At 32.0% G+C, this 25,139-nt stretch overlaps 3 protein-coding genes and 2 non-coding genes across 5 annotated transcripts; 4 read left to right on the top strand and 1 right to left on the bottom strand.

Annotated features, from left to right (window-relative positions):
* The first annotated feature begins 8,138 nt into the window (after positions 1-8,138).
* LOC112706856 (UDP-D-apiose/UDP-D-xylose synthase 2) lies at positions 8,139-11,425 on the top strand. Its single transcript, XM_025758372.2, has 9 exons — positions 8,139-8,591; positions 8,715-8,807; positions 9,015-9,122; positions 9,600-9,714; positions 9,871-10,004; positions 10,117-10,218; positions 10,306-10,398; positions 10,491-10,626; positions 10,924-11,425. The coding sequence occupies exons 1-9, from the start codon at positions 8,322-8,324 to the stop codon at positions 11,034-11,036; spliced, it is 1,164 nt and encodes a 387-aa protein (XP_025614157.1). The 5' UTR covers positions 8,139-8,321; the 3' UTR covers positions 11,037-11,425.
* A 1,101-nt stretch (positions 11,426-12,526) lies between these two features.
* On the bottom strand, positions 12,527-12,600 carry TRNAR-UCU (transfer RNA arginine (anticodon UCU)). The gene has a single exon. It is a non-coding gene; the product is annotated as a tRNA-Arg (tRNA).
* Positions 12,601-16,312: 3,712 nt separating this feature from the next.
* LOC112706857 (BTB/POZ domain-containing protein At3g44820) lies at positions 16,313-20,216 on the top strand. Its single transcript, XM_025758373.3, has 4 exons — positions 16,313-16,877; positions 17,165-17,234; positions 17,807-19,012; positions 19,106-20,216. The coding sequence occupies exons 1-4, from the start codon at positions 16,828-16,830 to the stop codon at positions 19,682-19,684; spliced, it is 1,905 nt and encodes a 634-aa protein (XP_025614158.1). The 5' UTR covers positions 16,313-16,827; the 3' UTR covers positions 19,685-20,216.
* Positions 20,217-20,719: 503 nt separating this feature from the next.
* TRNAS-GCU (transfer RNA serine (anticodon GCU)) lies at positions 20,720-20,801 on the top strand. The gene has a single exon. It is a non-coding gene; the product is annotated as a tRNA-Ser (tRNA).
* Positions 20,802-20,863: 62 nt separating this feature from the next.
* On the top strand, positions 20,864-24,658 carry LOC112706858 (protein RETICULATA-RELATED 1, chloroplastic). Its single transcript, XM_025758374.3, has 7 exons — positions 20,864-21,457; positions 21,546-21,644; positions 21,809-22,029; positions 22,521-22,590; positions 22,765-22,844; positions 23,042-23,106; positions 23,952-24,658. The coding sequence occupies exons 1-7, from the start codon at positions 20,996-20,998 to the stop codon at positions 24,143-24,145; spliced, it is 1,191 nt and encodes a 396-aa protein (XP_025614159.1). The 5' UTR covers positions 20,864-20,995; the 3' UTR covers positions 24,146-24,658.
* Positions 24,659-25,139: the final 481 nt, after the last annotated feature.

A 25,139-nucleotide genomic window follows, 5' to 3' on the forward strand; every position in this document is an offset into this window, starting at 1 on the left:
CTATATAAAGAATTTTTTGGAAAAAATATTATAGATCATAGACAAGAAGTCTATAATAAAGAATATCAAGAAGCAAAAAACCATTTAGCTAATATTCAGATATATGATCTATGTAATGTAGAGTCTTATATATGTGAATATAGAATACATTATTACAAATTAAAAGAAGAAGATAAAAATCATTATCTTAGTATGTATATAACAAAACTTCCATATCCTGCTAATGAATTTATAATGGGAAGATTTATAAGAGAAATAAATAGAGGGACAATTAAAAATAATTTTGGTGGAGCAACCGCTGCAATAAGAGAGGAAATGAAAGAACGTTGTATGCAAGAAGCAACTCAAAAAAGATTTGCAAATATAATTAGAATTTGCTGTCAGGATAATGAAGAGATACCCCAAAAATATGAGCTTAATAAAAATTCTCAGAGAAAAAGAAAATACCAATTTAGAAAAAGAAAATACTATCCAAACTGAAGAAAAAAGAGGTATTTTAGAACAAGAAATAATAATAAAAACAAAAGGCAAAAAAGTGACTATTGCCCAAATAAAAAAGAAAACTGTAAGTGTTGGTATTGCCAAGAAGAAGGACACTATGCAAATGAATGTCCGAAAAAGAAGGATAAAAAAGATCTTACTAAACAAATAGAAATTGCTAAGTCTTGTTTCATGGAACCTTTAGAGGAATCTGATGATAACTTAGACTATATTTTTGAATATGTCTCAGAAACAGACTCAGAGACTGAGTAATAATGCCACATTTATTACTATAAAAATAACAGAAAAATTTATAAATGCTTTTATAGATTCTGGAGCAACACAATGCTTTGCTAGTTCAAATATAAAACTTGATTGGAAAAATTAAAGAAACCATTAAGAGTTAGAATAGCTGACAAATCAATACATAAAATTGACTAAAAAGCAAAAATGGCTGAAATTTTTATTCAAAATTATAGGTTCATTATTCCATCTATATATATGTTAGATTCTGGAATGGATTTTATCGTAGGAAATAACTTTTTAAAGCTATATCATCCATTCATTCAAGAATTAACATATATAGTTTTAAAAGCTCCACACGATTCTTCAATAAATCAAAAATCAAAACGTATAAAAATACCAACTACTACTATAGATAAGATCTTAAAATTTAAAATATTTTCTATATTAGAAATATGTTATTTAAATTTATACTTTCAGACATTCCAAAAAATAATCTTGAAATAAAGATAGAGGAACTTTTGGAGGAAATTTGTGCTGAAAATCCTTTAGATATTAAAAATACAAATAACGAATTAGTAAGCATTAAATTAAAAGATCCTACAAAAGAGATAAATATTCCAAATAAAATTCCTTATTCTGCAAGAGATAGAGAAGAGTTCTCTTTAGAATGTAGAGATCTTTTGGAAAAAGGAATTATAAGATTAAGTAAAAGTCCTCATGCGGCTCCAGCCTTTTATGTCGAAAACAATAATGAAATTAAAAGTGGAAAACGAAGAATGGTTATTAACTATAAGAAGATGAATGAAGCAACTATTGGTGATGCTCATAAACTTCCAAGAAAAGATTCTATTTTAGAAAAAATCAAAGGAGCAACTTGGTTTTCATCTCTTGATGCAAAATCAGGATATTGGCAACTTCGTTTAGACGAAGAAACAAAGAAATTAACTGCTTTTACTTGCCCAACAAAAGAATCAACAAGTGTGTTACTCTATGAATGGAATGTATTACCATTCGGATTAAAACAAACCCCAGGTATTTATCAAAGATTTATGGAAGAAAATGTAAAAGAGTTAAATGAATTTGTTTTAGTATACATTGATGATATACTAATTTTTACAAAACAGGATAAAGAAGATCATCTTCAAAAATTATTAATAGTTTTAGAAAGATGTAATTAAAGAAAAAGGATTAGTTCTTAGCAAAAAGAAATCAAGAATAGCAAAACAAGAAATAGAGTTTCTTGGATTAATTCTATCCACTCAAGGAAAGCTAAAACTTCAACCAAATGTTCTAGAAAAGGTAAATTTATTTCCTAATAAAATAGAAGATAGAAAACAATTACAAAGATTTTTAGGGTGTATAAATTATATTTCTGATCAAGGATTCTTAAAGAATATAACAGAATACACTAAAAGCTTATTTCCAAAAATAAGTACTAAAAAAGTATGGAAATGGGATGAAAAAGATAGCATGCAAATTCAAAGAATCAAAGAATTATGTAAAAAACTTCCAGAACTTTATATTCTAGAAGAAAATGACTACTTAATAGTAGAAACAGATGCTTCAGACATAACCTGGTCAGGATGTCTAAAAGCTAAGAAAGCTATAAAAAGTTTGGGACAAGAAAAAGAATCACTAGATTCTAAATATTTCCCAAAGGAATTACTTTGCAGATATATTTCAGGGACTTTTACTCCAACAGAACAGAGATATACTACTCATGAAAAAGAAACTCTAGCAGCAATTAAATCTCTTAAGAAATGGAAAATTGATTTACTACCCAGAGAATTTACATTAAGGACAGATTCAAGCTACCTAACAGGTTTCATACGATATAATTTAAAAGTTGATTATAATCATAGACGATTGGTAAGATGGCAATTATTTTTGTTACAATATCCAATAAAAATTGAATATATTAAGGGTGACAAAAATGTTATTGTAGATACATTAACAAGAGAATGGAGTTCGTCTACAACGCATTAGATCAAGAAATTCAAAAATATGAACAAGAACTCGAAAAATGCAAGCATTGTCAGCAAATAAGGACACAAATCCAATCCCTCAAAAAGGCCATCGAAGCAATGAAATCAACACAACAACCAAAACCATCAGAGTTCAGCCAGCTAAGCGTGGTGGACAAATCAAGTGAAGAAAAAATTTCAGAAAATAAAACAATTGCTGAAATTATCAAAAAATCCACCCAAGATAAAAAATATTATGTAATTTATAATGGCCCCATGAAAGGAGTATATGATGCCTGGGAAAAAGCAGCACCATTTACACATCAATCAAGGATAATTCATAAAGGAGGGTTTTTAAGACTGGAAGAAGCAAAGGAATCCTTCAGGGAATATGAAGCTCTTCATCCAGAGCAAACCCTAAAAAGAGCAGATAAAGCTCCAATTCAAACCCAGAGAACAGGGATAATAAGAAACATTCCTACAAGGGCTGAAATCAAAGAAAAGAAAAGGGTCTGTAGATCAAATCTCAGAGAAACCCTTAACATAGTCCTGAATTGGACCGAAGAAAAAAGGGCAATCTTGGGATATTATCCTATTGCCAAAGAACAACTAACAAAGCTGGTTATATTTCCAGAGGCTTCCCCATCTGACACCTATCAGTTTTTTCAGTATGGATTGATTGATACAATTTTAATTTTTAATGATCTAAAAATTATCAGTGAATTTCCTGCAGGATTCGTTGATGCAGTAAAGAGATTTAAAAATATGATTGACAATGTAAATCCAAGGGATATATCCCTAGAATTTACAAACAGTAAACCTATTTTTAAAGAAGAAGAATGCTTGGTCCCAGCACACCAAGTAATATTCATGTCCGTCTTCCCAGAAAATTTTCAACCAATTGATCAGATTCAAGATTTAACAATTTACAGTCATGAAGGAAGGCTAGCCAGCACATTAGCAAGGGTCTTTGAAAGAACTCAAAAAATAACGAAGGAATCTCACACAAGGATTAATTATAAAAGTAGAAATACTCTGCTTGTGTCTAGTAAAAGAAATGAAATTGAAGAAAGAGAGATGAGACTCTTGGTGGAATTTGAATCAGCATTCTACAACTTATCTGGACTTTTAGAAAAACTCCCTGAAGGGATAAAGAGGAATCTCTGCTATTTAATAAAAGACAGAGAAGACCACAAGTGCCAGCTATGTGCCTCAGAGATATATGAAGAAAGCAATAATGAAACGGAATCAACCCACATGATAAAGGAAGAAGACAACGCATCTGAATGTCACATGATGAAAGAGGAGGACAGCACATCTGAAGCATCTCTTAACATTATTGCATAGTGACGTAAGCACTTAGGTCATAAAGCACCAACAATGTAGCTGGTGCAAGATAGCAAACAATGACGTAAGCAATGACGTCATAAGAAGGGTAAGGATGGGAATTGTCCATCAAACCCAACTATTATAAATAGGTTGCTTAGGCAATTGTAGAAGGCATCAAACAATAGAAAGCAGGAGGCTAAGAGTACTCATATGCTAGGAGAGCAAGGAGGAAGTGGCCGAGGCGATTCTATAGTTTGAAGAAGAATTCCCTTAGGAAAAACCAATTCTAAACTCCCCTCTGGAGTTAGTATCTACAATCTCCCCTCTGGAGATAAAAACATCTTATGTAAAATATACTAAATAAAGGAAGTTTTTCTCCAGAAAGGTACGCCTTTATCCTAATCTCTTAGTTATGAATTATTTAGAAAGTTTAGAATTAACAGAAGAATCTGATTATTATAGATTAACTGCTTTATTAGATAATGAAAAATAGGCTGTTCTAAAAACAGAATTAAATCTCAAATCAAATGAAAATTTTAATAAACAAAATCTTTTTAAAGAAGTTTTTAATAGAAAAAATATAATATACTATGGAAAAATTCAACTTGAAGCCCCTATAAAGATAAAATCCGCCAATGGAAAACTTGAAATAGCTTTGATAAATGATGAAAAATTGAGTAAACAGATTGAGAAAATTAAGGATCAACAAAAAAGATCTAAAATTGGATGGATTCATATTAGTACTATACAAGTCTTAATCAAATCTACATATATGAAAGGAATTAATTCACCAATAAGCTTAGCAATCTGTGACAAAAGAATTACTGATGACCCAATAGATCAAATAATTAGAATTGTTCATGGAAACTTGGCAAACGTAAATGTTAAATTTAATGCCCATCTTGGATATGCTATACCTTTATCAACTGAAAACCTTGGAAGATCTATAAGTTTGGCTTATAAATTTCATAGAAAGAATCTAATGGAACAAGATGATGAACCTTTTTCAATTACATATGCAATAAATTATGCTTTAACAAATAGCTATCATAGTATAATATTTAAAAACAGAAAAAGAATTTATGTTGATGAATTATTTCTGAAAATTGTAAAAACAGAAATACCAAAATATAAAGCTATTGAAAACCCAGTTCTATTATTAAAAGAACCATCAGAAAAATTAGTTTCATCGAATTTTCAAATAAGAGAATCTAAAATTAATAGCCCTTTAAGTTTATCCAAGTTAAAGATTAAAGAAGAAAATTCTGAAATAAAAGAATTAACAAAAAAGTCAAAAAATTAAATGAAACCCTAAACATTAAATTATGACAATAAATAAAGAAAAAATATATGTAACTTATCAAGACAAGAAACAAGAGCTCTTTGAAAGAGAAAATCAGTTGAATTATTTACAGTTTTCTGAAATAAATCAAAGAGCATTTGAAGCTCTAAAAATAATTTATGACAAGTTAAAAAGAGAAGTCGAAGAGCTAGAAAAATTAATAGAATCTCTAGAAAATAGTGATGAATCGATGATAGAATTTGCAGAAATTCTAAGATAAATAATGAAGCATACAAAGATTGAAAGACCAGAAAATAAAATAAAAAGGAAAGGGGCGAAAAAATTAAAAAGTAAAATAAAGGAGTATAAAAGGGAATTAAATAATCTTCAGATCGAAATTGAGGACCTTATAATAAAAATGATAGAAATAAGAATAAATATAAACAAGTTGGATTTAAACTTAAAAAATTTATAAATGCCTGGAAAACCATATTATGACTTAAAAGAATTAAAGCTGTTAAAAGAAAAAATAGAAAATGAAGTTGAAAAATTAAAAAGATATTTAGAAACAACAGAAAGTGTAGAAATAAAAGAAGTTTTTGAGGATTTAAGAAATTATATTAAAGAAAAAGACAAATAGATAAAAGATTTTATATACAATAATCCATGAAAAAAGAATATTATAAACTAAAACAAGATTGAAAAATCAGAATTATAAATACTAGTAATACGGTCAATACTTTTTATTATGAATTGGCAAATTATTCGAAGAGTTAATAGAAATTTCGAAAAAGAAATTAAAAGAAAAGACGACTTTAAAAATTGGTATCAGAACCAAGTTAACGATTAAGGGTAACACTTTTTCTTTAAGCAACACTTTTAATGACACGTTTTTTTAGCAAAAAAAGACAAAAATATGTACAGACACATCTGTACACTAAATGACCCCATATAGTTAGCTTATTAATTTTGGTCAAACCAAGTTGATCCCGACTAACTTGCAAATCTTTATTGCGAAAAATTAATTGAATATCTTTAAATTATAAATTTTATAACATTTCTTAATTACTATGGTCTTATATTTTATTTATTTATTTATTTATTTTTGCCTTTTTAGCATATGTATGTGGATATCTATATATTCTTATTTAAAACATTAAATGTAATTTGACTAAGAGACTAGTAATAATAATAATAATTTATCGATGATAGTAAATGCATATCAATCTTTCTAGAAAGGTGCGTGCAAACAACCATGTAATCACGAGTGAGGCAAATGTCCTCCATGCAAAATAGGAAAAAGAAAATTCAATAATAAATTGCTATAGCGACATGCATGATCCATATAACCTTTGACAAAAAACACAGCAAAACAAAACAAAAACAAAACCGGAGTGTGTGTTGTGTTGTGGCTTGTGACAGTTCAGAGAAACAGAAAAGAGAAGAAAGAAACAGGGAAAAAATATTTGAAAAAAAAAAAAGACAAAGAAAAAGAAAAAGAAAAGAGAATCACACAGCAAAGCAGGCAACCAAGTTAGCAGTTCAGCATTGCACTAGGAAACCAAAATCAAATTCTTTTTCCTTTTTTTTATTAATTTCACCGCCACAATAAATCATCAAAGAATAATAAATTATAATCACTTCATAAATAAACTAATTTGAGTAAAATACATCTTAAATATACAGTAAATTAATATTGTTTGGACAGATTATGAGTGTAATAAGAAATAAAAAACAAAATATTATTGATATATTAAAATTAATTATTAAAATAAATTATTATATATTTATAATTTAATTTATTTTTAATATATATTTTATTTTAATCAATTAATTTTTGATAATTAATTTTAATAAAATATAATTAAATAAAAAATTCCATAATAATAATAAAAATATACTTTTAATATATTAATAATATAAAAAAATGAGTAAAGTATCATTTTTGTCCCCAAAGTTTGGGGTAAATTCCAAAGTTGTCCCTAACATTTCAATCGTCCTATTTAAGTCCCTAACGTTTCAAAATTGACTTAATGCTGTCCTGCCGTTAAGGATCCGTTAACAGAATTGACGGCGGGACAAAATTGAGACGATTTTAAAACGTTTGGGACTTAGATAGGACAAAACATTAGGGATAAAAATAATACATAAAAATAAATTTTAATTTAATTTTATCTTTTAATAATATTATTTTTTTTACTGTATATAGTATTCAATTATTTTTTAATTACATTTAAATAAATTACACTTAATCACATTATTTTCATTTTAAATACATTTATATTTTTATAATTTTAAAGAATTTTGATGTATTAGATACAAAAGGTATAATTTATATTTTATTATATATATTATTTTTTTTCTACAAATTTATATACTAGTCATTCTACAAACATTTTATGATAACTAAAAATGTTTAAGAGTATAATTATAAAAAATTAATTTATTTAAATTAAAAATAATATAATTAAGTATAATTTACTTAGATAAAAAATAATTAAATCTTATGTATAGTAAAAAATTAATATTATTGAAGGATAAAATTAAAATTTATTTTTATGTATCATTTTTGTCCCCAACATTTTCGTCCTATTTAAATCTCTAACATTTCAAAATTACCTCAATTTTGTCCTGCTGTCAATTCTGTTAACAGATCTATTTAATTATAAATTTTTTTATAATTATTCATGTTATTAACATAAAAAAAATAATTACTTTGACTAAGGTGACAAGACCAAATTAAATGTACGTATTTAAATGTAAAAATTAAATTCTAATGATAATAACAAGACCAAATTGAATGCGTGTACTAAAACGCATTTAAACTAAATTCTAATGATGATAATAATAATAATAACAATAATGATAATCATTCAAATAACACACTATAAAAACACACAAGAACACCGATGACCGAACACAAATATAAACGAAAGACACTCTCTCACTAACACCATTTCCGACAGAACAAAAGAATCGTCGTTCTTCTTCTTCTTCTTGTTGTTGCTGCCGCTGCTGCCATGGCTTCCTCGAGAGTGGATCTAGATGGGAACCCAATAAAGCCCATAACGATTTGCATGATCGGTGCCGGAGGTTTCATAGGCTCCCACCTCTGCGAGAAGCTCATGACGGAGACGCCGCACACGGTGCTCGCTTTGGACGTTTACAACGACAAGATCAAGCACCTCTTGGAGCCTGAAACCAATCCATGGCATGGTAGAATCAACTTCCACCGCCTCAACATCAAGCACGATTCGAGGCTCGAAGGTCTTATCAAAATGGCAGATCTGGTTCGTTCTTATACCCATTTCATTTCTTCATTGAAGAAATATAGAAATAAACAAAAGCTTATTTTTTATGTATTGGGTATCTTTATTTGTTCTAAAAAATCCCTTTTTTTCCCCCCTTTTCAGACTATTAATTTGGCTGCTATATGCACTCCTGCGGATTACAACACGCGCCCTCTGGACACCATTTATAGCAACTTCATCGATGCACTACCAGTGGTACGTTTTTATGTGTTTTGATGTGATGTTTGAATCAAAGGTTGAATTTTTCTGGTTGTTACTTTGATGGGGTTGGGAGAGTTTGATTGATTGAAGTAAAGTGGTGATATGTGATGGGTTTGGGAGAATTTGACTGATTGATACGGATATGTTCATTGTTATAGTGTCAATCAAATGATTGATGTTTTTTATGTTTTGATTTTTCAGGTGAAGTACTGTTCTGAAAACAACAAGCGTCTCATTCATTTCTCGACTTGCGAAGTGTATGGGAAAACCATTGGGAGCTTTCTCCCTAAGGATAGCCCGCTTCGTAAGGTGAGCTCTCGTTTTCCTTTGGATTAAGTTGTTGTAGATCTTTGGATTAAGTTGTTGTAGATCTGTGCACGCAAATGATAGTTTCAATTTTTTTATTTTTACTTTTTTTTTTGAATTTTGTCGGTGCTTGTTCCATCCCACACGCCACCATGCATCTACTATATGAATCAGAATCACCATGTTTGATGAAGCTTCCTTTTCTATAGAAAGGATTTTGGTTGATGATTTAAGAGTTTTAAGCATGCATATGCACCGACATTTGTAAAGGAGTTTTACACGCAGTCATCATCATGTATTCTAGATAGTATACCAAAAACACATGCTTGCATTTTGTTATGACTTTTTTGTCTGTTTCTTTTCTGTTCTTGTGGCTACTTAATTTGCTTTAGAATTAGGAGCAAGGGGGAGATTTTGTTTGATAAGTTTCTTTCTTATAATGAGCTGTGCTAAGTTTTGTTATTTCCATTGTTTTGTTAGGATCCTGCATACTATGTACTTAAAGAAGATGAGTCTCCATGCATTTTTGGTTCCATTGAAAAACAGAGATGGTCTTATGCCTGTGCAAAGCAGTTGATTGAGAGGCTGATTTATGGTGAGTTGATCTCTTTTTTACCAAGCATGATTTATGAAACACTACGGCTTCTTATTATCCTTATGTTGGGATAGGGCTTGGTTGTTATTGTTGCATGCACGTTTATGCTGTTCTTATTTTTCAATCTTCTCTTTTGTGACATGCTTTCATTGACAGCTGAGGGTGCTGAAAATGGTTTGGAGTTCACAATTGTGCGACCCTTTAATTGGATTGGACCACGAATGGATTTCATTCCCGGCATTGATGGTCCAAGTGAAGGTGTTCCTCGTGTTCTGGCATGCTTTAGCAATGTATGAGTACTTCAATATGTACATAGAAATTTCACTAAGCTTATATACATGATTCAATTTTTTTATTTTGCTAATATCAATTTTCAATGTTGTGTTCATTCCTTTTGTGCAGAATCTCCTGAGGAAAGAGCCCCTAAAGCTTGTGGATGGTGGTCAATCCCAAAGGACCTTTGTTTATATTAAGGATGCTATTGAAGCTGTCTTGTTGATGATTGTACATTACCATATCCAATCTTTTATTTTTGGGACTCATCATTATTCATGTCACTTGGTCCACTAAATGTGAAATTCTTTTGAACAGGAAAATCCTGCTAGGGCTAATGGACACATCTTTAATGTTGGTAACCCAAACAATGAGGTTACAGTTAGGCAGCTTGGGGAAATGATGGTTAAGGTTAAAGGACTAAGTTTCATTGTTCAGTACTATTATTAGCGGTTTTCGGCATGTTTTCTTTGGAGTTCATTTTAGACTTCTTTTATCTGCAGGTTTACTCTAAGGTAAGTGGAGATCCACCTTTGGAAAATGCTACAGTTGATGTGAGCTCTAAAGAATTTTATGGTGAGGGATACGATGATAGCGACAAGCGAATTCCAGACATGACCATCATTAACAGACAGCTTGGTAGGCTTCCTAGTTTATTCACTTTGCTTCACTTTCAAGAGTTAATCAGTTTTAGGATCTATTTAATTTCAGAAAATGCTTTTGGGTTTTATGTCCTATTTTTAAAATCAAATACAAATTCCTAATTTTCAGTCTTTCGTGAAGAGAAAAGAGAAACAAGTGAAAACAATAAAGTTCTATTTTCACTCGGCTTAATTCACATAGTAGTGATAAACATAACTCTTTGCTAAACTAATCAAGCTCTTAATTACACTTTAATTTACCTTGTTATGTGCTGCTATTGCCTCTTTTTTTTAGGATGGAACCCAAAAACCTCACTTTGGGACTTGCTTGAATCCACACTGACCTATCAGCACAGGACCTATGCTGAAGCCATTAAGAAAGTCATTGCTAAACCTGTTGCAAGTTAAAGCTTTACAACATGTCATGGTTACATTGTGAAGAATGTTCAGTCCATCAGAGTGCCTTAACATCATCATATATATACATATAGTTTACAATTACATGGTGAATTTCCCCACTTTGGTTTTTTAGCCAACATAGTGCATGATAGCCCCATGTCCCCCTTTGTTGCATGTTTAGGAAATGTAGGAAGATATCAAGGACCAAGAACAAGAGCAAAGAGAGAGAGGAAAAGAGAAAAATCAAGAGGATATGTTGTTCTATGTAATTTGTGTTTTAGCCTTTTAGGGGTGTGTCAGTGTCTCTTATATATGTTTTCTTTGCAGATTCGGTTGTAATATTTGGTCATGTTTCTTTTAAGTTAAATCGTCATTAATTTAATTTATTTTTTCGATCACATTCTTGGCTAATCTTTCAAACATGCCTTTGAAGCATATCAAGATTTAAGTATATTGGACTAGCAAGTATTTGAAGTTTTAAACGCTGAAAACAAACTGTTTTAAGAAAGCTGAAAATTCAGTGAAGTTGATATTTGATAATCAGTAGATGATTTGGCATTTGACATGGTTGATTAAAATATTATTTAATAATTTTTAATTATTAATTTCATATGGATAATTTTTATAGAGTATATTGTGAGTTTTCACTTTTACAAAATTATTGGATAATTCTTATTAAATTTAGATAGTATATTGAACATACTTAAAAGTAAGGATAATTGTATAACGTGAGAGTGAAAAAGAATGTACAATCTATTTTAAAAAATTAATAAAAAATAAAATGATATATTCTTAAAATAAATATCTAATTATTCAATTTTTTTTATTATATTATATCCTTTTTTAAGTGTGATTTTTTATTTTTAATAATTTTTTTTCGTATTTATTTTTGGTCTCATCTATAAAATAAATAAATGATAAAAGAGAGTTTAGAGAATCTAAATCCAACATTGAAATATCATCTTTCTTTTAACACAAGATATCCAACATTGCAAAGTACTTTGGAATCATCATCACGGAGATGCTAAGGGTGTGTTTGTTTGAGAGGAATATGGGAGGAAGGAAATAGGAAAGAAAGAAATTGGAAGGAAAATAACTATTTTTCTTTGTTTGGTTGAATGGAAAAGTCAAAGGAAAAAAATGAATAGTGTAAAAAAATGGGTGGGACCCATTGAAAAAATTTTCCCTCCAATAATGGATGGAAAATGGAAGGAAAATATATTTTGTATCAATATTCTAATATTACCCTTTATTTTTTAATATATTTTAAAATATCTAAGGGTAAAATTGTCTTTTCATAATATTATATACTATTTCCTTCCTTCTCATTTTTCTTTCATCCAAACATATCTAAGAAAAATAAAATTCCACTCAATTTCTTTCCTTTCTCTTCTTTCCTTTCTATTTCTTTCCTTCCAACCAAACAAAGCCTAAAATAGTAAAATGTGTTGATAAATATTTTTTGTTGTAAGAAAATAAATAAGCAAAAGAAGAATTAAACACGCCTGTGGGACTCGAACCCACAATCGTCTGATTAGAAGTCAGACGCCTTATCCATTAGGCCACAGGCGCTTGGTGATGATATAAGGCAATTAATATTTTAATTTAATGTTTATTTAAAAAATTGCCATATATTTCTTTCCTCGTAAAATTTCAGCCATTCAACTTTGTCCCCACATTTATCCCCTTAATGAAATACTCTCTTAAAATAGTTAACGTGTCAATTTACTAGTAAATGAATGAGAGCCTATTTTGACAACCTTGTTTATATACTTGTATGGTATATCTATCTAACATAAAAGCATAAGTGATATTTATACAAACAAATGGAAAGAGACCTCTATCATTTTGCTATAATGGACACAAGCATTATCCAAAATGCAATTAATAACGGTGGGAGAGGAAGCTATTGAGGTATAATAGTGAAGAAGAGGTAAGATGAAGATATATATTATTATGTGTTGTGATGCCTTATAAATCACAATCTTGAATTCTTGATTCCTAACCACTTGGCTCCACCATTTCCAATTCAAAAATTTGTACTCATCCACGGAAATTGACTATGTAACTGCTCATCATGTTTGTATCTTCCCACTATGTATATTCCATTGCATTTGCATTTTTTGCATGCCTTGAATAGAATCAAACGTTGCCATTAGCCACTTGAAAGATGAAATTGACAAGCAAGCAATTATAATCCATTTCAACCGTATGAGCAATAATTAAATGGAATTCGTAGCTTCCAACTCATTATTGTAGCTATTTTAGAAAAGATGAACAAGGTGTGTCCATGTACTACATTTTGTAGCTAACTTTATTGTCATTCTAACATTAGAGGGGCATCCCATCTCTTCATTGTAGATATGCACTTTTGGAGAAGAGAAAGGACAACCAATTGAAACAAAAATTAAAATATAATATATCATATAATATTTTACATTTATATTTTTTATTTATTTTCTTTTAAAGTTTGAAAAATCTTGTATATATGTATATATTGAGTTCTTTGGTAACTTAAGAAAGAATGACTAAGGCGCAGTTTGGATAAACAACTTAATTAAGTTTTTTTTGAAAAAATAACTTAAACAATAAATGATTATATTAAAAGTAGCTTATAAATAAGTTATTTTGTGTTTGAATTTTTAGTTTTAAAAATGCTTATTTTATAAAAATATAGTAAAAAGTAGTAGTATTAGGAGAGAAATCAATTTTTTTAACTTTTCTATAAATTCATAAATAGTTTCTTAGAAAGCTGCAATTTGATTTTGAAAATTGCACCAGACATTAATACGACTACTTTTCATAAGTCAAAAACTAAAAAAAAAAAGTTACTTTTAAAGCTTCCCAAACAGGTCCTAAATGTGACTAAGTTTTGACTCTCCAATAGAATATTGACACATGACATATAGGGAATCTTTCAAAAGGAGTGCACGTGGGAGGAGAGAAATGGTGATGCGAGGTTTTATTTTTTGAACGAAAAAACTCAACACTACAGTGGAGCAAAGAATTCAAAACATGAAAAAAGGAAAAACAAATTCGATGTCATCTTCGACATAACTATCAACAACATGGATTATTTACCACACCATTCTGCAGCACAAGAGAAGGATTGAGCCATACAATCAATGCCTTCTGTAGTCTTGCTCTAAAATATAGCCTCATTCCATCGTAACCAAATATTCCATATAGTTGAGAATAACCCAATTAGCTAAAACTTACGCCTCTCTTTTCTCATCGACATTGATCTCCAATTCTCAAAGTGTTCTATGAAAGGAGGTTTTTTTATCGCAAATTTAAATTTTAAAAATTTTAAATTAGATTTTTTTAAAAAAATTTTGGTTGCATATGTAATTGGTCATCTATATATTTTTAAAATATTATGTGACAAAAAAAATTAGTCACTATATATTTATATAATTATATATAAATATATATTATGTCATTCAATTTATATATATATTTTATCATACTTTTAACATACATTTTATATGAATGATCAATTTTTTGTATGCAAGTAATATAATTAGGAAAAGTATGAGGAGCCAATGAAATATTTATACAATGTGTACAATGGAGGTTTATGGAGTATTAGAGATATAATTATTAGTATTACATTTTTCTATCAGTTGAAGCTTTTGGGATGAGTGGTATCATGACATGGTATTAAAACGCTAGATCTGAAAGGTCAAGAGTTCGATTAATTTTTCGAGAAGATGTTTATTATCCCTTGTACTCGGATGGTTATTCTAAATAGTATAAGAGATATTCATTTCATAACTCAATAACCATTGTACATATTGTACAAATAGTCCATTGTCTCCCTAGCGGAATCCAATTAATTAATGTTTTAATTGGACATATTTGTTCTAATTGAATTTCAAACTCAAACTTTTGTCACATGAAGGAAAGAATGACTGCTAATGTTAGATTCAATCCCTATTGGTATATTAAATGAATGAGCTGTCAACCCTTACTTGTTCACTTCAAGGAACATATTTTCTTCAATAAAAGTAGTAGCCCAAGAATTGAATGTGAAGATTGAAGAGTGATTAATTGGTGAAGTTGGATCTTAGGGTATACTCAAATGCATGATAATGAAGTGTCCTAACTCCTAACTCATATGCCACCTAAACATGGTAGCCACAAAAGAAGGCCCTCCTCACCATAGGCCATAGAATAGGATAATATTGTATATTAATCTTATTTTGTACCTTGAGTTAATACATATTCAATCTATTATCAAATAAAGCTTAGCTATCCACTAAAGATTACAAATAATACATCTATAACAAGAAAAAGAAGATAAAGGAATAAAAGATAGAAAGAAGAGCGGAGCATGAAAGGGATGGAGAGAGGGGGGCACTCACTCAAAATCAAATCAAATTACTACTATCAATGTGTCATTTATTGACAGCGTAATGTTCTTGTTGACCCCTTACTACGCTCCTCTCTACCCTCTCACATTTGTTCACTCATTCATATATCATCACTAGAATTAATTCTAGAAATTATTCACATTGATTTATTATGCACGAAAGTACATTTAATTTTAATATATCAAATATTTTTTTTGGATATTATTATCCCATAAGGTGTTGATATTCACGTTTAGAAAACGGTACTGATATTTGATTAAAATAATACTTATTAAATTTGAAATTATACATTGAATTTAACATGAATGCTTTGTTAATATAAACTTAATTAGGTGATTAATTAATTATATTTGACCACATTAAAGAACAAATTCTTATAAAACTTAAAAATTTATGCATATAACATGATTCACTAATAATATCCAATAAAAAATATTCTAAGACTTAAATTCAATATTCTTTAATTTTGCCAATTTGTTTATTTTTTAAAAAAGTCCACATTGGTTATTTGACATTAAATAGAGTCATGCAATTGTTATGACAATAATACTTAGTATTTTCATTTCTGTCTAATAAAAAATAGAAAAGGTATAAATAATAAATAAAAATATTAAATAATGTGAATAATTGATATGTAAAATATTTAATTTAATAAATATGCGGATAATTATGTTTATTATTTTTAATTAGATATTTTTTTTATTCGATTTATACATAATTAATAATGACTGAATATTTAATTCACTTGATGTAATTCTAATATTAAGATTTATAAAATAATTTAAAAATATAATATTTTTTATTTTTTTATTAGATCAATTTTAAAACCTATTGTTCACATTGTTTACAAAATTATTCTTTGCCTAACAAAATCCGTATAAAAGCCAAATAGTATTGGAACCTTAATTTACACACAAAACAACCGCTACTTGGTGTCGTGATCCCCGCGTCACTTTCAACTTCCACAAAAACTGTTTTGTTTATTCAAAGTTCGCTCCTTTCCTCAATTTCCTCCATTTCTATGAAGTACCCTCTCTTTGTACCATGGTGGGCATGCGGCATGCACTCTTAACACTTCTATGGGTTTTTTTTTGAGAGTTTTTATTTTTTCCCTGAGCTGTAAAGAGTAAAGACACATTGTTTGTGTTGTTGGCTTGTTGCCTTCACGTCCCTGTTTCTCTCTCTCTCTCTCTCTCTCTCTCTCTCTCTCTCTCTCTCTCTCTCTCTCTCTCTCCTGTTCTGTGGTGCTCTCTTCCTTCCTTGGCTACCAATATTCTTAACTTTTTGCTTTTTCCCTTTTTTTTTTTTATAATTTGGTACTTTGAAGTAAGAAGTAACGGTTAGGGGGAAAAATGTTGTTGGGTTGGTAGAGTTAGAAGAAGGAAAGGAAAAAAAAAAAAGAAAGGTTTTTGCTTCCTTCAGCCATGGCTCCAGCTGGGAAGCTTTCTGGGTTTCAAAGAGAAGGCGATGAATGGTATTGTTCCTCTCTAAAGTTTCTATTTTTTATTTTGAAGTTCATTTTTTAATAACTAGTACTACTGGAATTTATGGCCTTTATGAATTGCATGATCGTGTTGACAATCCTATCATGGGTTGAATTTGCTTTTTGATTTGGTTGTGCGGTGTGGAAATGATGAGTAAATGACATGTTCTGTTCACTACTGATTGTGGAGTCCATGTCATACATTCATTCCTTTTTGTGTGTGTAGTTTTCAAAATAGGTGTTTGATGTGATACTCTGTGGTTTTCTGGTTTTCTTAGGTTCTGCAATGCTGGACTTCCAAGTGATATTGCTGTTTCAATCGATGGAGTCACTTTCCATCTCCATAAGGTACATGCTTTCCTTTCTTTTCCTTTGAGAATTGATCTCTTCTATTCCATTAGTCTCTATCATAGATGAATTGTAACAGCTGTTGTTGTTGAGCCCCTCTTATTATTATTTTTTTTTTGTGGTTCTGGATTATCCTCATGTTTCTTCACTCTGGTCCAATTCCAATTCCAATCTAATTGGTGTGATCCTGCTTTGTGGCTCATGCTTTTTGCTGTTAATTCGTTCCACCTGTATTGTTTAAGTGCAAAATATGCGTCCCTCTTTAAGTAAAGGAGTCATATTAGGCTCACTAGGGAGATGCAACCTGTTGTGGAGAGCATACTTTTATGTCTTGAAATTTACTATGATATGACATTATGGATCTTCCTATACGAGAAAATAGAAAACCACTTGTGTGTTCCGAAAGTTTCTGGCTCTGTTGTGGTTGGTTTATTTGACATTCTAGGCCTTAGTATTGAGATTCATATAGCATAACTTGAGACAAGGCTTATTTTTATGCCATTTGTAATGTAAAGCAATTTCTTTTGTGCTGTTAAATTGGAGTTTGAGTAACATATACAATGGAACTGCAGTTTCCTCTTATATCGAAATGTGGCAAAATTGCTCGAGCGAATGAAGAGTCCCTGAACAAGGATGGGAAGACTATGAACATGGTGCTGGAAGAATTTCCTGGTGGTCCTGACACTTTCTTAATTGTAGCTAAATTCTGTTATGGCTTCCGTGTAGAACTGTCGGCCAGAAATGTAGTATTGGTCTATTGTGCTGCAGACTATCTTGAAATGACAGATGAATTCGGAGAAGATAACCTGTTGCCGAAATCAGAGTGTTTTTTCCATAAAAACATACTTCGCAACTGGAAAGATTGTATTTTGGCTCTTCAAAATTCCGAGCCTGCTCTACTAAGGGCTGAAAAGCTTCACTTAGTGAGTAAGTGTATGAATGCTCTATCTATGATGGTATGTACAGATCCAAGTTTGTTTGGTTGGCCTATGATGATGTATGGGAGTTTTCAGAGCCCCGGCGGAAGCATTCTGTGGAATGGTATAAATACTGGTGCTAGGATTCGGAGCTCAGAATCTGATTGGTGGTTTGAAGACATCTCTTATCTCAGTGTGAGTTTGTTTGAGAGGCTTATTAACACAATGCGGGCGAGAGGTATTAGGCCTGAAAACCTGGCAGGTGCCATAATGTACTATTCTAGAAAGTACTTGCCAGGGCTGGGTCGGTGGCGTGCCGGACAAGGTGGGAAAACTAGAAGCGTTGCGAGTTTTAGCTTGACACCTGCTACTGTTGATCAGAAGGCTTTGTTGGAAAGAATTGAGAAACTTCTTCCTGAAAAGAAGGGAAGATCCTTTTGTCAATTCCTACTGGGGCTTCTTCGCGTGGCTTTGATATTGAATGTTGATCAAGCATGCATAGATTCTTTAGAGAGGAGAATAGGGATGCAATTGGAACTGGCAACACTAGATAATCTTCTTATTCCTACGTACTCAGATTCTGATACATTATATAATACAGATTGTATTGATCGGATTGTCCACCATTTTGTGTCTAAAGAATCAAATTTAACTGGTTTTTCGCCTTCATCAACTGACCTACAAGAATCACCATCTGAATCGTTGAGGAAAGTTGCAAAGTTGATAGATAGCTATCTTGCAGAAATTGCTTCTGATGTTAACTTAAAACCTGGAAAGATACGCACTCTCGCAGAGGCCCTCCCCCAGCCATCAAGATCATTACATGATGGACTATACAGGGCACTCGACATTTATTTCAAGGTCTGATTCGCGAGCTGCACTTTTAACAAATATGCTTAATTGTAGCCGTAGATTATTAGTCCATCTTTGACAAATGCTTGTGATATTTTGCAGGCGCATCCTTGGCTATCCGATAAAGATAAGGAAGAACTATGCAACATCATTGACTACCAGAAACTCTCGATCCATGCTTGTGCTCATGCATCCCAAAATGATAGGTTACCCCTCAGAGTTGTTCTTCAAGTGTTGTTCTTTGAACAGCTGCATTTGCGAATGGCATTAGCCGGATGTCTCAGTACATTAGATGGTGAAAATCATGAAACTGCTCCGGCAGCTTGTGTTCCTGCAATTGCATTGGGAGAAATGGCAGGTGAAATAGTACAGAGGGATGGATGGGTGACTGTAGCGCGCGAAAACCAGGTTCTAAAGGTGGATATGGATAAGATGAGTTCTAGAGTTGGAGCGCTTGAGGAAGAATTCAGCAAAATAAAGCATGAAATGAAAACCACAGCAAAACCTCGCAATTCGCTTAGTTCTCCGCGATTCATTTCAAGAAAGCTTGGGTGTAAGCTTATTCCAAGACTCTCGGATGCTCAACCAGAATCCCTTAACCGGTGTAGATCCACTCCAAGAGCATCAACTGAAAAGGCACGTCTGTCTCATCGGTCGAGACATGCAGAAAGTGTTTCTTGAGCACCAAGAAACTGGATTTCCTATGTTTATAAATACAAAGATTGTGTTGTGTTGTGTTGTGTAGTGTGTGATATTTGACATTTTTTGTGCGAGGGAAAGGGAAGGAAAATGTTTTAACACATTGTGCATTGACAAAGTAGGGATATACATGAACATTTTCCATGTCTTTCCCTCGGGTAAAGTTGGTTGTACATTCATAGAAGCAATCTCACAAAGTTGTCTGGTTTGGTTTTTTGGTGGTATAGAAGAGAGTTCATGCATAATGTATTTATCCACACAGTGTGTTTCCTTTTCATTAAAAAAATAGAAAACATTTGTGAAGGTCATTAAAGAAAGAGTGACAGATTAGATATCAGAAATGGAATGAACATCATTTGAAACTTGAGAGTGACATTTAACAAGAGCTATTATTACTTGTGAATTGTCATGGTGGTTGTTGATACAGCATGGTTTCTTTCACAAATGACATAAGTTGTTGACATTTGTACTGTTTCACTTATTCAATATATGCTAATTCTTTATGATTTGTCAAGTCAAGACTTGTTGAAATTTGAAGCTCTCTGGTTGGTTGAATTGAAATTTATTGAATAGCAGGCAGTCCTTTAATATCCACTTTACTTTTTTCCTTATCTTCGATTTTATCTAAATGATAATATTTAAATTATTGTTTTAATCTCTAATATTTAGTTAAGTCTTAATCATTTAGTTAATGTCTAAAATATCATATTTTTGTTACAAAAGATTTCAAATGGGCTTAATATTATCATTTCGCTAAATCCTGGGAGACATATTTAACACCTTTAGTAACATGTATAATGACAATTCAATTAGTTAAACAATTATTGTCAATTTATTCATTATCAACTTACTTATTAAAGTCATTATCACTATGTTAGGCAGCCTCATCATCGACCTACTAGATTTTAATATCTTTTTAAATAAACAATATTAACTTTTTTTAATCTCTAAATTTAAATATTTTCATAGGCAAAATAATAGTAATATAATTTTACGAGAAGATTGATAGGCACCAACGTCGCTTTGGCCGAGTGGTTAAGGCGTGTGCCTGCTAAGTACATGGGGTTTCCCCGCGAGAGTTCGAATCTCTCAGGCGACGGTTCAATTTTTTCTTTCTCTTTATTTTATATTTTTCTTCCTGAATCTCTTGACTAGTTGACTCCTCCGTTGACTCATTGTTTTTTCTCAGCCCAATTTAAAAGCCCATTTCCGGTTTTTTCTTCCTTTCTCTTTCTTTCTGAAATCAACATTTCTTTCTCTGCTGCCGGGTGCCGGCCCTCACCTTCTTCGACCATGGCAGCACTTTCTTCAACCTTCGCCATCTCCAACAGCAACGACAACCAAACATGGCACCACTACATTCATTGCAACAAAATCCCTTCTTTCGAATGCAACAACACTCTTCCTATTCTCCGCAAAACCCTCTCTTTCAGGATCCACTGCACTGCCCCTGAGCCTCTCGGTTATTCAGTTGCTCCTTTGGAACGCACCACATTCGATGATCCTCCTAAGACCGAGATTGGCGGAGGTGATGGCGGTGATGGTGGAGGACGTGGCGGCGGCGGCGGCGGTGGTGATAGCGGTGGAGAAGCAGGAGGGAACGATGGAGATGAAGAGTTCGGGGCTCTGTTGAATTTCGAAGCGGTTATGAAGGAAGCGGAATCTCGTGGTGTGAAGCTTCCTTCGGATATGGTGGAGGCAGCGAAGACCACCGGCATTCGAGAAATGTTCCTCCAACGTTACTTGGATTTACAGGTAGGTTTCTTTCAAATTTTGAATTTTTAGGGAGGGAAATAAAAGAGTTGTTTCAGTGGCTAAGTTCGATTTTGGTGTTGTGTTGCAGGGTTCGGCTTGGCCACTATCGTTTATGATGAAGCACTGTTCTATTCTGAGAAACCGAATGCTTGCTGATCCTTCTTTTCTATTTAAAGTTGGAATAGAGGTTTGTTTCAAAATCAATGAAGTGTTACTTTTTCCCTCTTGATAATAGATGTAATGGGCTGGCTTACACAAAAGGAAAATGGTTATGATTATGATATGGAATTGAGAAATGGTGTTAGCTTTTATAAATTACAACTAATGTTGTTATTGATTTGTCAAGTGCAGGTTTTGATAGACACTTGTTGTGCAACCTATGCTGAGTATAAGCAAAGAGGCAAAGACTTTTGGGCTGAGAAAGAGTTGGTTGCTGCCGATGTTCTGGTTGGAGATGTTGTTGACATTGCTTTGGTGACTTTGTTAGCACCCTATGCTCGAATCGGGAAGCTTTCTGTGTCCAAAGGTTTGCTTGGACGCATTCAACATGCTTGTGCAGCTCTTCCCAGCAGGTTAGTGTCTGGTTGTGAGTATTTTAGTAAGCCTCAATTATTTTCCAGGCATCTCCACTATGGATTTATTGATATTTTCGTTGTGGTAACTGATTACTTTGGTATCAACTATGTGTACTACCTCTAAGAGCCAACTCGTTGGTGAATTTTCATATTTCTCTTGTACACTTTATTGCTAAACAACCAGATAAACAATTCTCAAAAGGAATGAAAAGTTGAAAATTTTGATTGATTCAATAGTGCTGTGATTTATGTTAGGTTTAGTTAACCATTTCTTCTGTGAAATATATATGGAGGCTGGTATGAATTAGTAAACAGTAATTCTAATTCAAGGTAAAAGTTGTCAATTCTGTTTTTTGGTAATCGATTTGTGACAATTGTAGTACAGCAAACAATGAATAAGGGTTTGTCCCTCCTTTATTCATGCCTAGCTTTTTCGTTTGGTTGACTTTTATAAACCTATGGAACTGAAATCTCATGCTTGCATGCAGTGTATTTGAAGCTCAAAGGCCGGGATGTAAATTCACTGTGATGCAGCGCGTTGCCACATACTTCTACAAGGTACCACATATTTGGAAGCTTTGCATGATAAATTACTCTTTAGTTGCATGAAAGAATCTAACCAGTAGAAGCAATCTTTGTTTGTATGTCATTTAATTCTTTGTTTCACTTAAGTTTAGTTTCTAGTAGCAGATCATTAGTTAATACTATGAGTTCCTGACATTCTGTATTCAGGGTGCATTGTACGGATCCGTTGGTTTTGGATGTGGTATTATCGGTCAAGGATTTGCAAATATGCTCATGAATGCTAAAAGGTATAAATGTCTACTCAGGATATTGTATAAAACATAAATGTTTTGTTGCATGCAGTTCACAAGTTCAATTCTTTTCTTTTGTAATTATAAAAAGCTTGAAATATGAATCTCTCTCTCTCTCTCTCTCTCTCTCTCTCTCTCTCTCTGAAATATCTGTTCCTGTAGATTATCAATGGGTTTTTCTTTATGTAAAACAGGAGCATTAGGAAATCTGAAGAGGACATACCTGTACCCCCACTTCTGCCAAGTGCTGCTCTTTGGGGTATGTCTTGTTCTATTTTTTCAGTTTCTCTGTCTATACTGTTTCACGTTTTCTTCCGAGGGTTCTGTTTTAGAATATGCATTCTGATTAATGCTCTTGATTAAGGATGGAGAATATAAGCAGTAGACTTTCTTGGTGTACATATAAGCAGAAGACTTAATTTCAAAATGGCAATGAAATTAGAGTTACACATTAAATGTTGTTTCAACATCTTTTATCTATTTAGCATTTGAATTTGGTAATTGTCTTGTTATTGTTGCATAAATTTCACATTTGAATCTAATGCATTTGCATTTGTTCATGGATGTGTCTTTGTTCTTAGTTTCTTACTATTGATGGAAGGGAGGAAAGCAAGGAAAGACAGGCTACCATTGCTTGTGCTAAATGACATAGAATGAAAAATTAAGAAAAAGGGTTGCTTGGGTGCACAATCATCCCTTGTCGGACAGGGTCTTGTAGAAAGACTACACCTAGATAGTGTAATGTCGGCAGCCTAACTGATCGATGCATCAGTAGCCGATTCTACAGCTTGACCTTGTGACCTTGAGGTCACACGGAGGCAATTCAACCTTTGCTTCAAGGTTTCCCTTCATATAGAATAAAAAAAATAGCCGAGAACAAAATACAATAGGCTCATAGTTATATTCCACACTACTATTATTTGTCATACTTATATAATTGCATTAGCTAGATAAGGTCAACATTAAGTTTTTACAAAACTAAGGCGTAGAGTTTAGCATAGTATTCTATAAATCCAATGATATCGAGTGTAATATTGCCTAATTTTTGGAGAGGTCATTGCAATTGTTACTTAACATTTGCTTAATTTGTTTCCCCTCTATCAGGTTTCTTCCTTGCCGTGTCATCCAACACGCGGTACCAAATCATTAATGGAATGGAGCAGCTTGTTGAAGCCTCTCCTTTGGCAAAGAAGGCCCCGGTAGTTGCAATGGCTTTCACGGTAGGTGTGAGATTTGGCAATAACATCTATGGCGGCATGCAGTTCGTAGATTGGGCCAAACGGAGTGGCATACAATGAGTGGCCCCTTAATTATCTCAAATTTCCACCCCATTTTTTTAAGGTTTTCTTGTCCGGCTGTCCCTGGCTGAAAGGATTCCCACTCAACTTGAGTAGTAATGAAGTTCCCTCAATGTTTTTCACTCTTGAATCTTTTGGGGCATCCCTTGATTGAAAGGGCAAGTCTTTCCCTAAAATCCAAACACTTAGAAAGTGTTTCTTGATGTCTTTCCCTAAAATCCAAACACTTAGAAAGTGTTTCTTGATTATCAAGAAACCAGAGTTCCTCTATGTAGAAATGCATAGCATATAGTTTTTAAGCTCTTTTGGTACACGGGGGAAAGGGAAGGAGAATGTTTATCAATAGTAGTAATACAGTGTATTTTTATTTCACAAGTTTGCATATGCGAACACTAGACTAGCATAATATAATATAACATTAGAGTGACAATGATTCATGGGTTTGTCTATGGTGGGGAAGCTAGTAGCTAAACCTTAAAAGACCAAATAAAAATATTCTATTGTAGTGCTCAAGATTAATTCCGTACACATAAATTTAATTTTTTTCTTAACAAATTATAATAATATATATTAATTGTTAATCATTTATAAAACTTTAATTTTACTTTTTTACCCTGAATTTTTTTTGTCAATATCTTTTTTGCTTATTCTATTATCCACTTTTACTCCCTTCTGTATAATGCAACTGGATAATAGAGAACTAAAGCTAGTGATTTTCTCCATTGAAACACACACACACAAAAAAATTAAAAAAATCAAGAACCAAAGCAAACAGTGGCTTTGATTCGTCAAAGTTGGTAGAATATTATGAAAATGGTTTGAATTGCTGTCTTGACGTGGGTACGAAGGAGTCAGTAAAAATCAAGACGTAGAGTTCATATACCTTGAGTAAGAGTTGCTGTGATGGCCATTATTGTTATCAAGAGACCTTTACTCCAATTGCTAAACTTAACTCTGTGAATTCTTTTATCTCTGGCTGTAAATTATAATTGAT

Source organism: Arachis hypogaea, chromosome 8 (assembly GCF_003086295.3).
Source record: "Arachis hypogaea cultivar Tifrunner chromosome 8, arahy.Tifrunner.gnm2.J5K5, whole genome shotgun sequence".
Lineage (NCBI taxonomy): Eukaryota > Viridiplantae > Streptophyta > Magnoliopsida > Fabales > Fabaceae > Arachis > Arachis hypogaea.

What these genes read in the sequence shown, in the direction of transcription:
- LOC112706856 (XM_025758372.2), top strand. Translation starts at nt 8,322, where the DNA reads ATGGCTTCCTCGAGAGTGGATCTAGATGGGAACCCAATAAAGCCCATA. An exon ending in TCATCGATGCACTACCAGTG is followed by an intron (nt 8,808 to 9,014) that starts GTACGTTTTTAT and finishes TTGATTTTTCAG; the next exon opens with GTGAAGTACTGTTCTGAAAA. An exon ending in AAGCTGTCTTGTTGATGATT is followed by an intron (nt 10,219 to 10,305) that starts GTACATTACCAT and finishes TCTTTTGAACAG; the next exon opens with GAAAATCCTGCTAGGGCTAA.
- LOC112706857 (XM_025758373.3), top strand. Translation starts at nt 16,828, where the DNA reads ATGGCTCCAGCTGGGAAGCTTTCTGGGTTTCAAAGAGAAGGCGATGAA. An exon ending in CAAAGAGAAGGCGATGAATG is followed by an intron (nt 16,878 to 17,164) that starts GTATTGTTCCTC and finishes TGGTTTTCTTAG; the next exon opens with GTTCTGCAATGCTGGACTTC. An exon ending in CACTCGACATTTATTTCAAG is followed by an intron (nt 19,013 to 19,105) that starts GTCTGATTCGCG and finishes GATATTTTGCAG; the next exon opens with GCGCATCCTTGGCTATCCGA.
- LOC112706858 (XM_025758374.3), top strand. Translation starts at nt 20,996, where the DNA reads ATGGCAGCACTTTCTTCAACCTTCGCCATCTCCAACAGCAACGACAAC. An exon ending in TTGCCACATACTTCTACAAG is followed by an intron (nt 22,591 to 22,764) that starts GTACCACATATT and finishes TTCTGTATTCAG; the next exon opens with GGTGCATTGTACGGATCCGT. An exon ending in ATGCTCATGAATGCTAAAAG is followed by an intron (nt 22,845 to 23,041) that starts GTATAAATGTCT and finishes TATGTAAAACAG; the next exon opens with GAGCATTAGGAAATCTGAAG.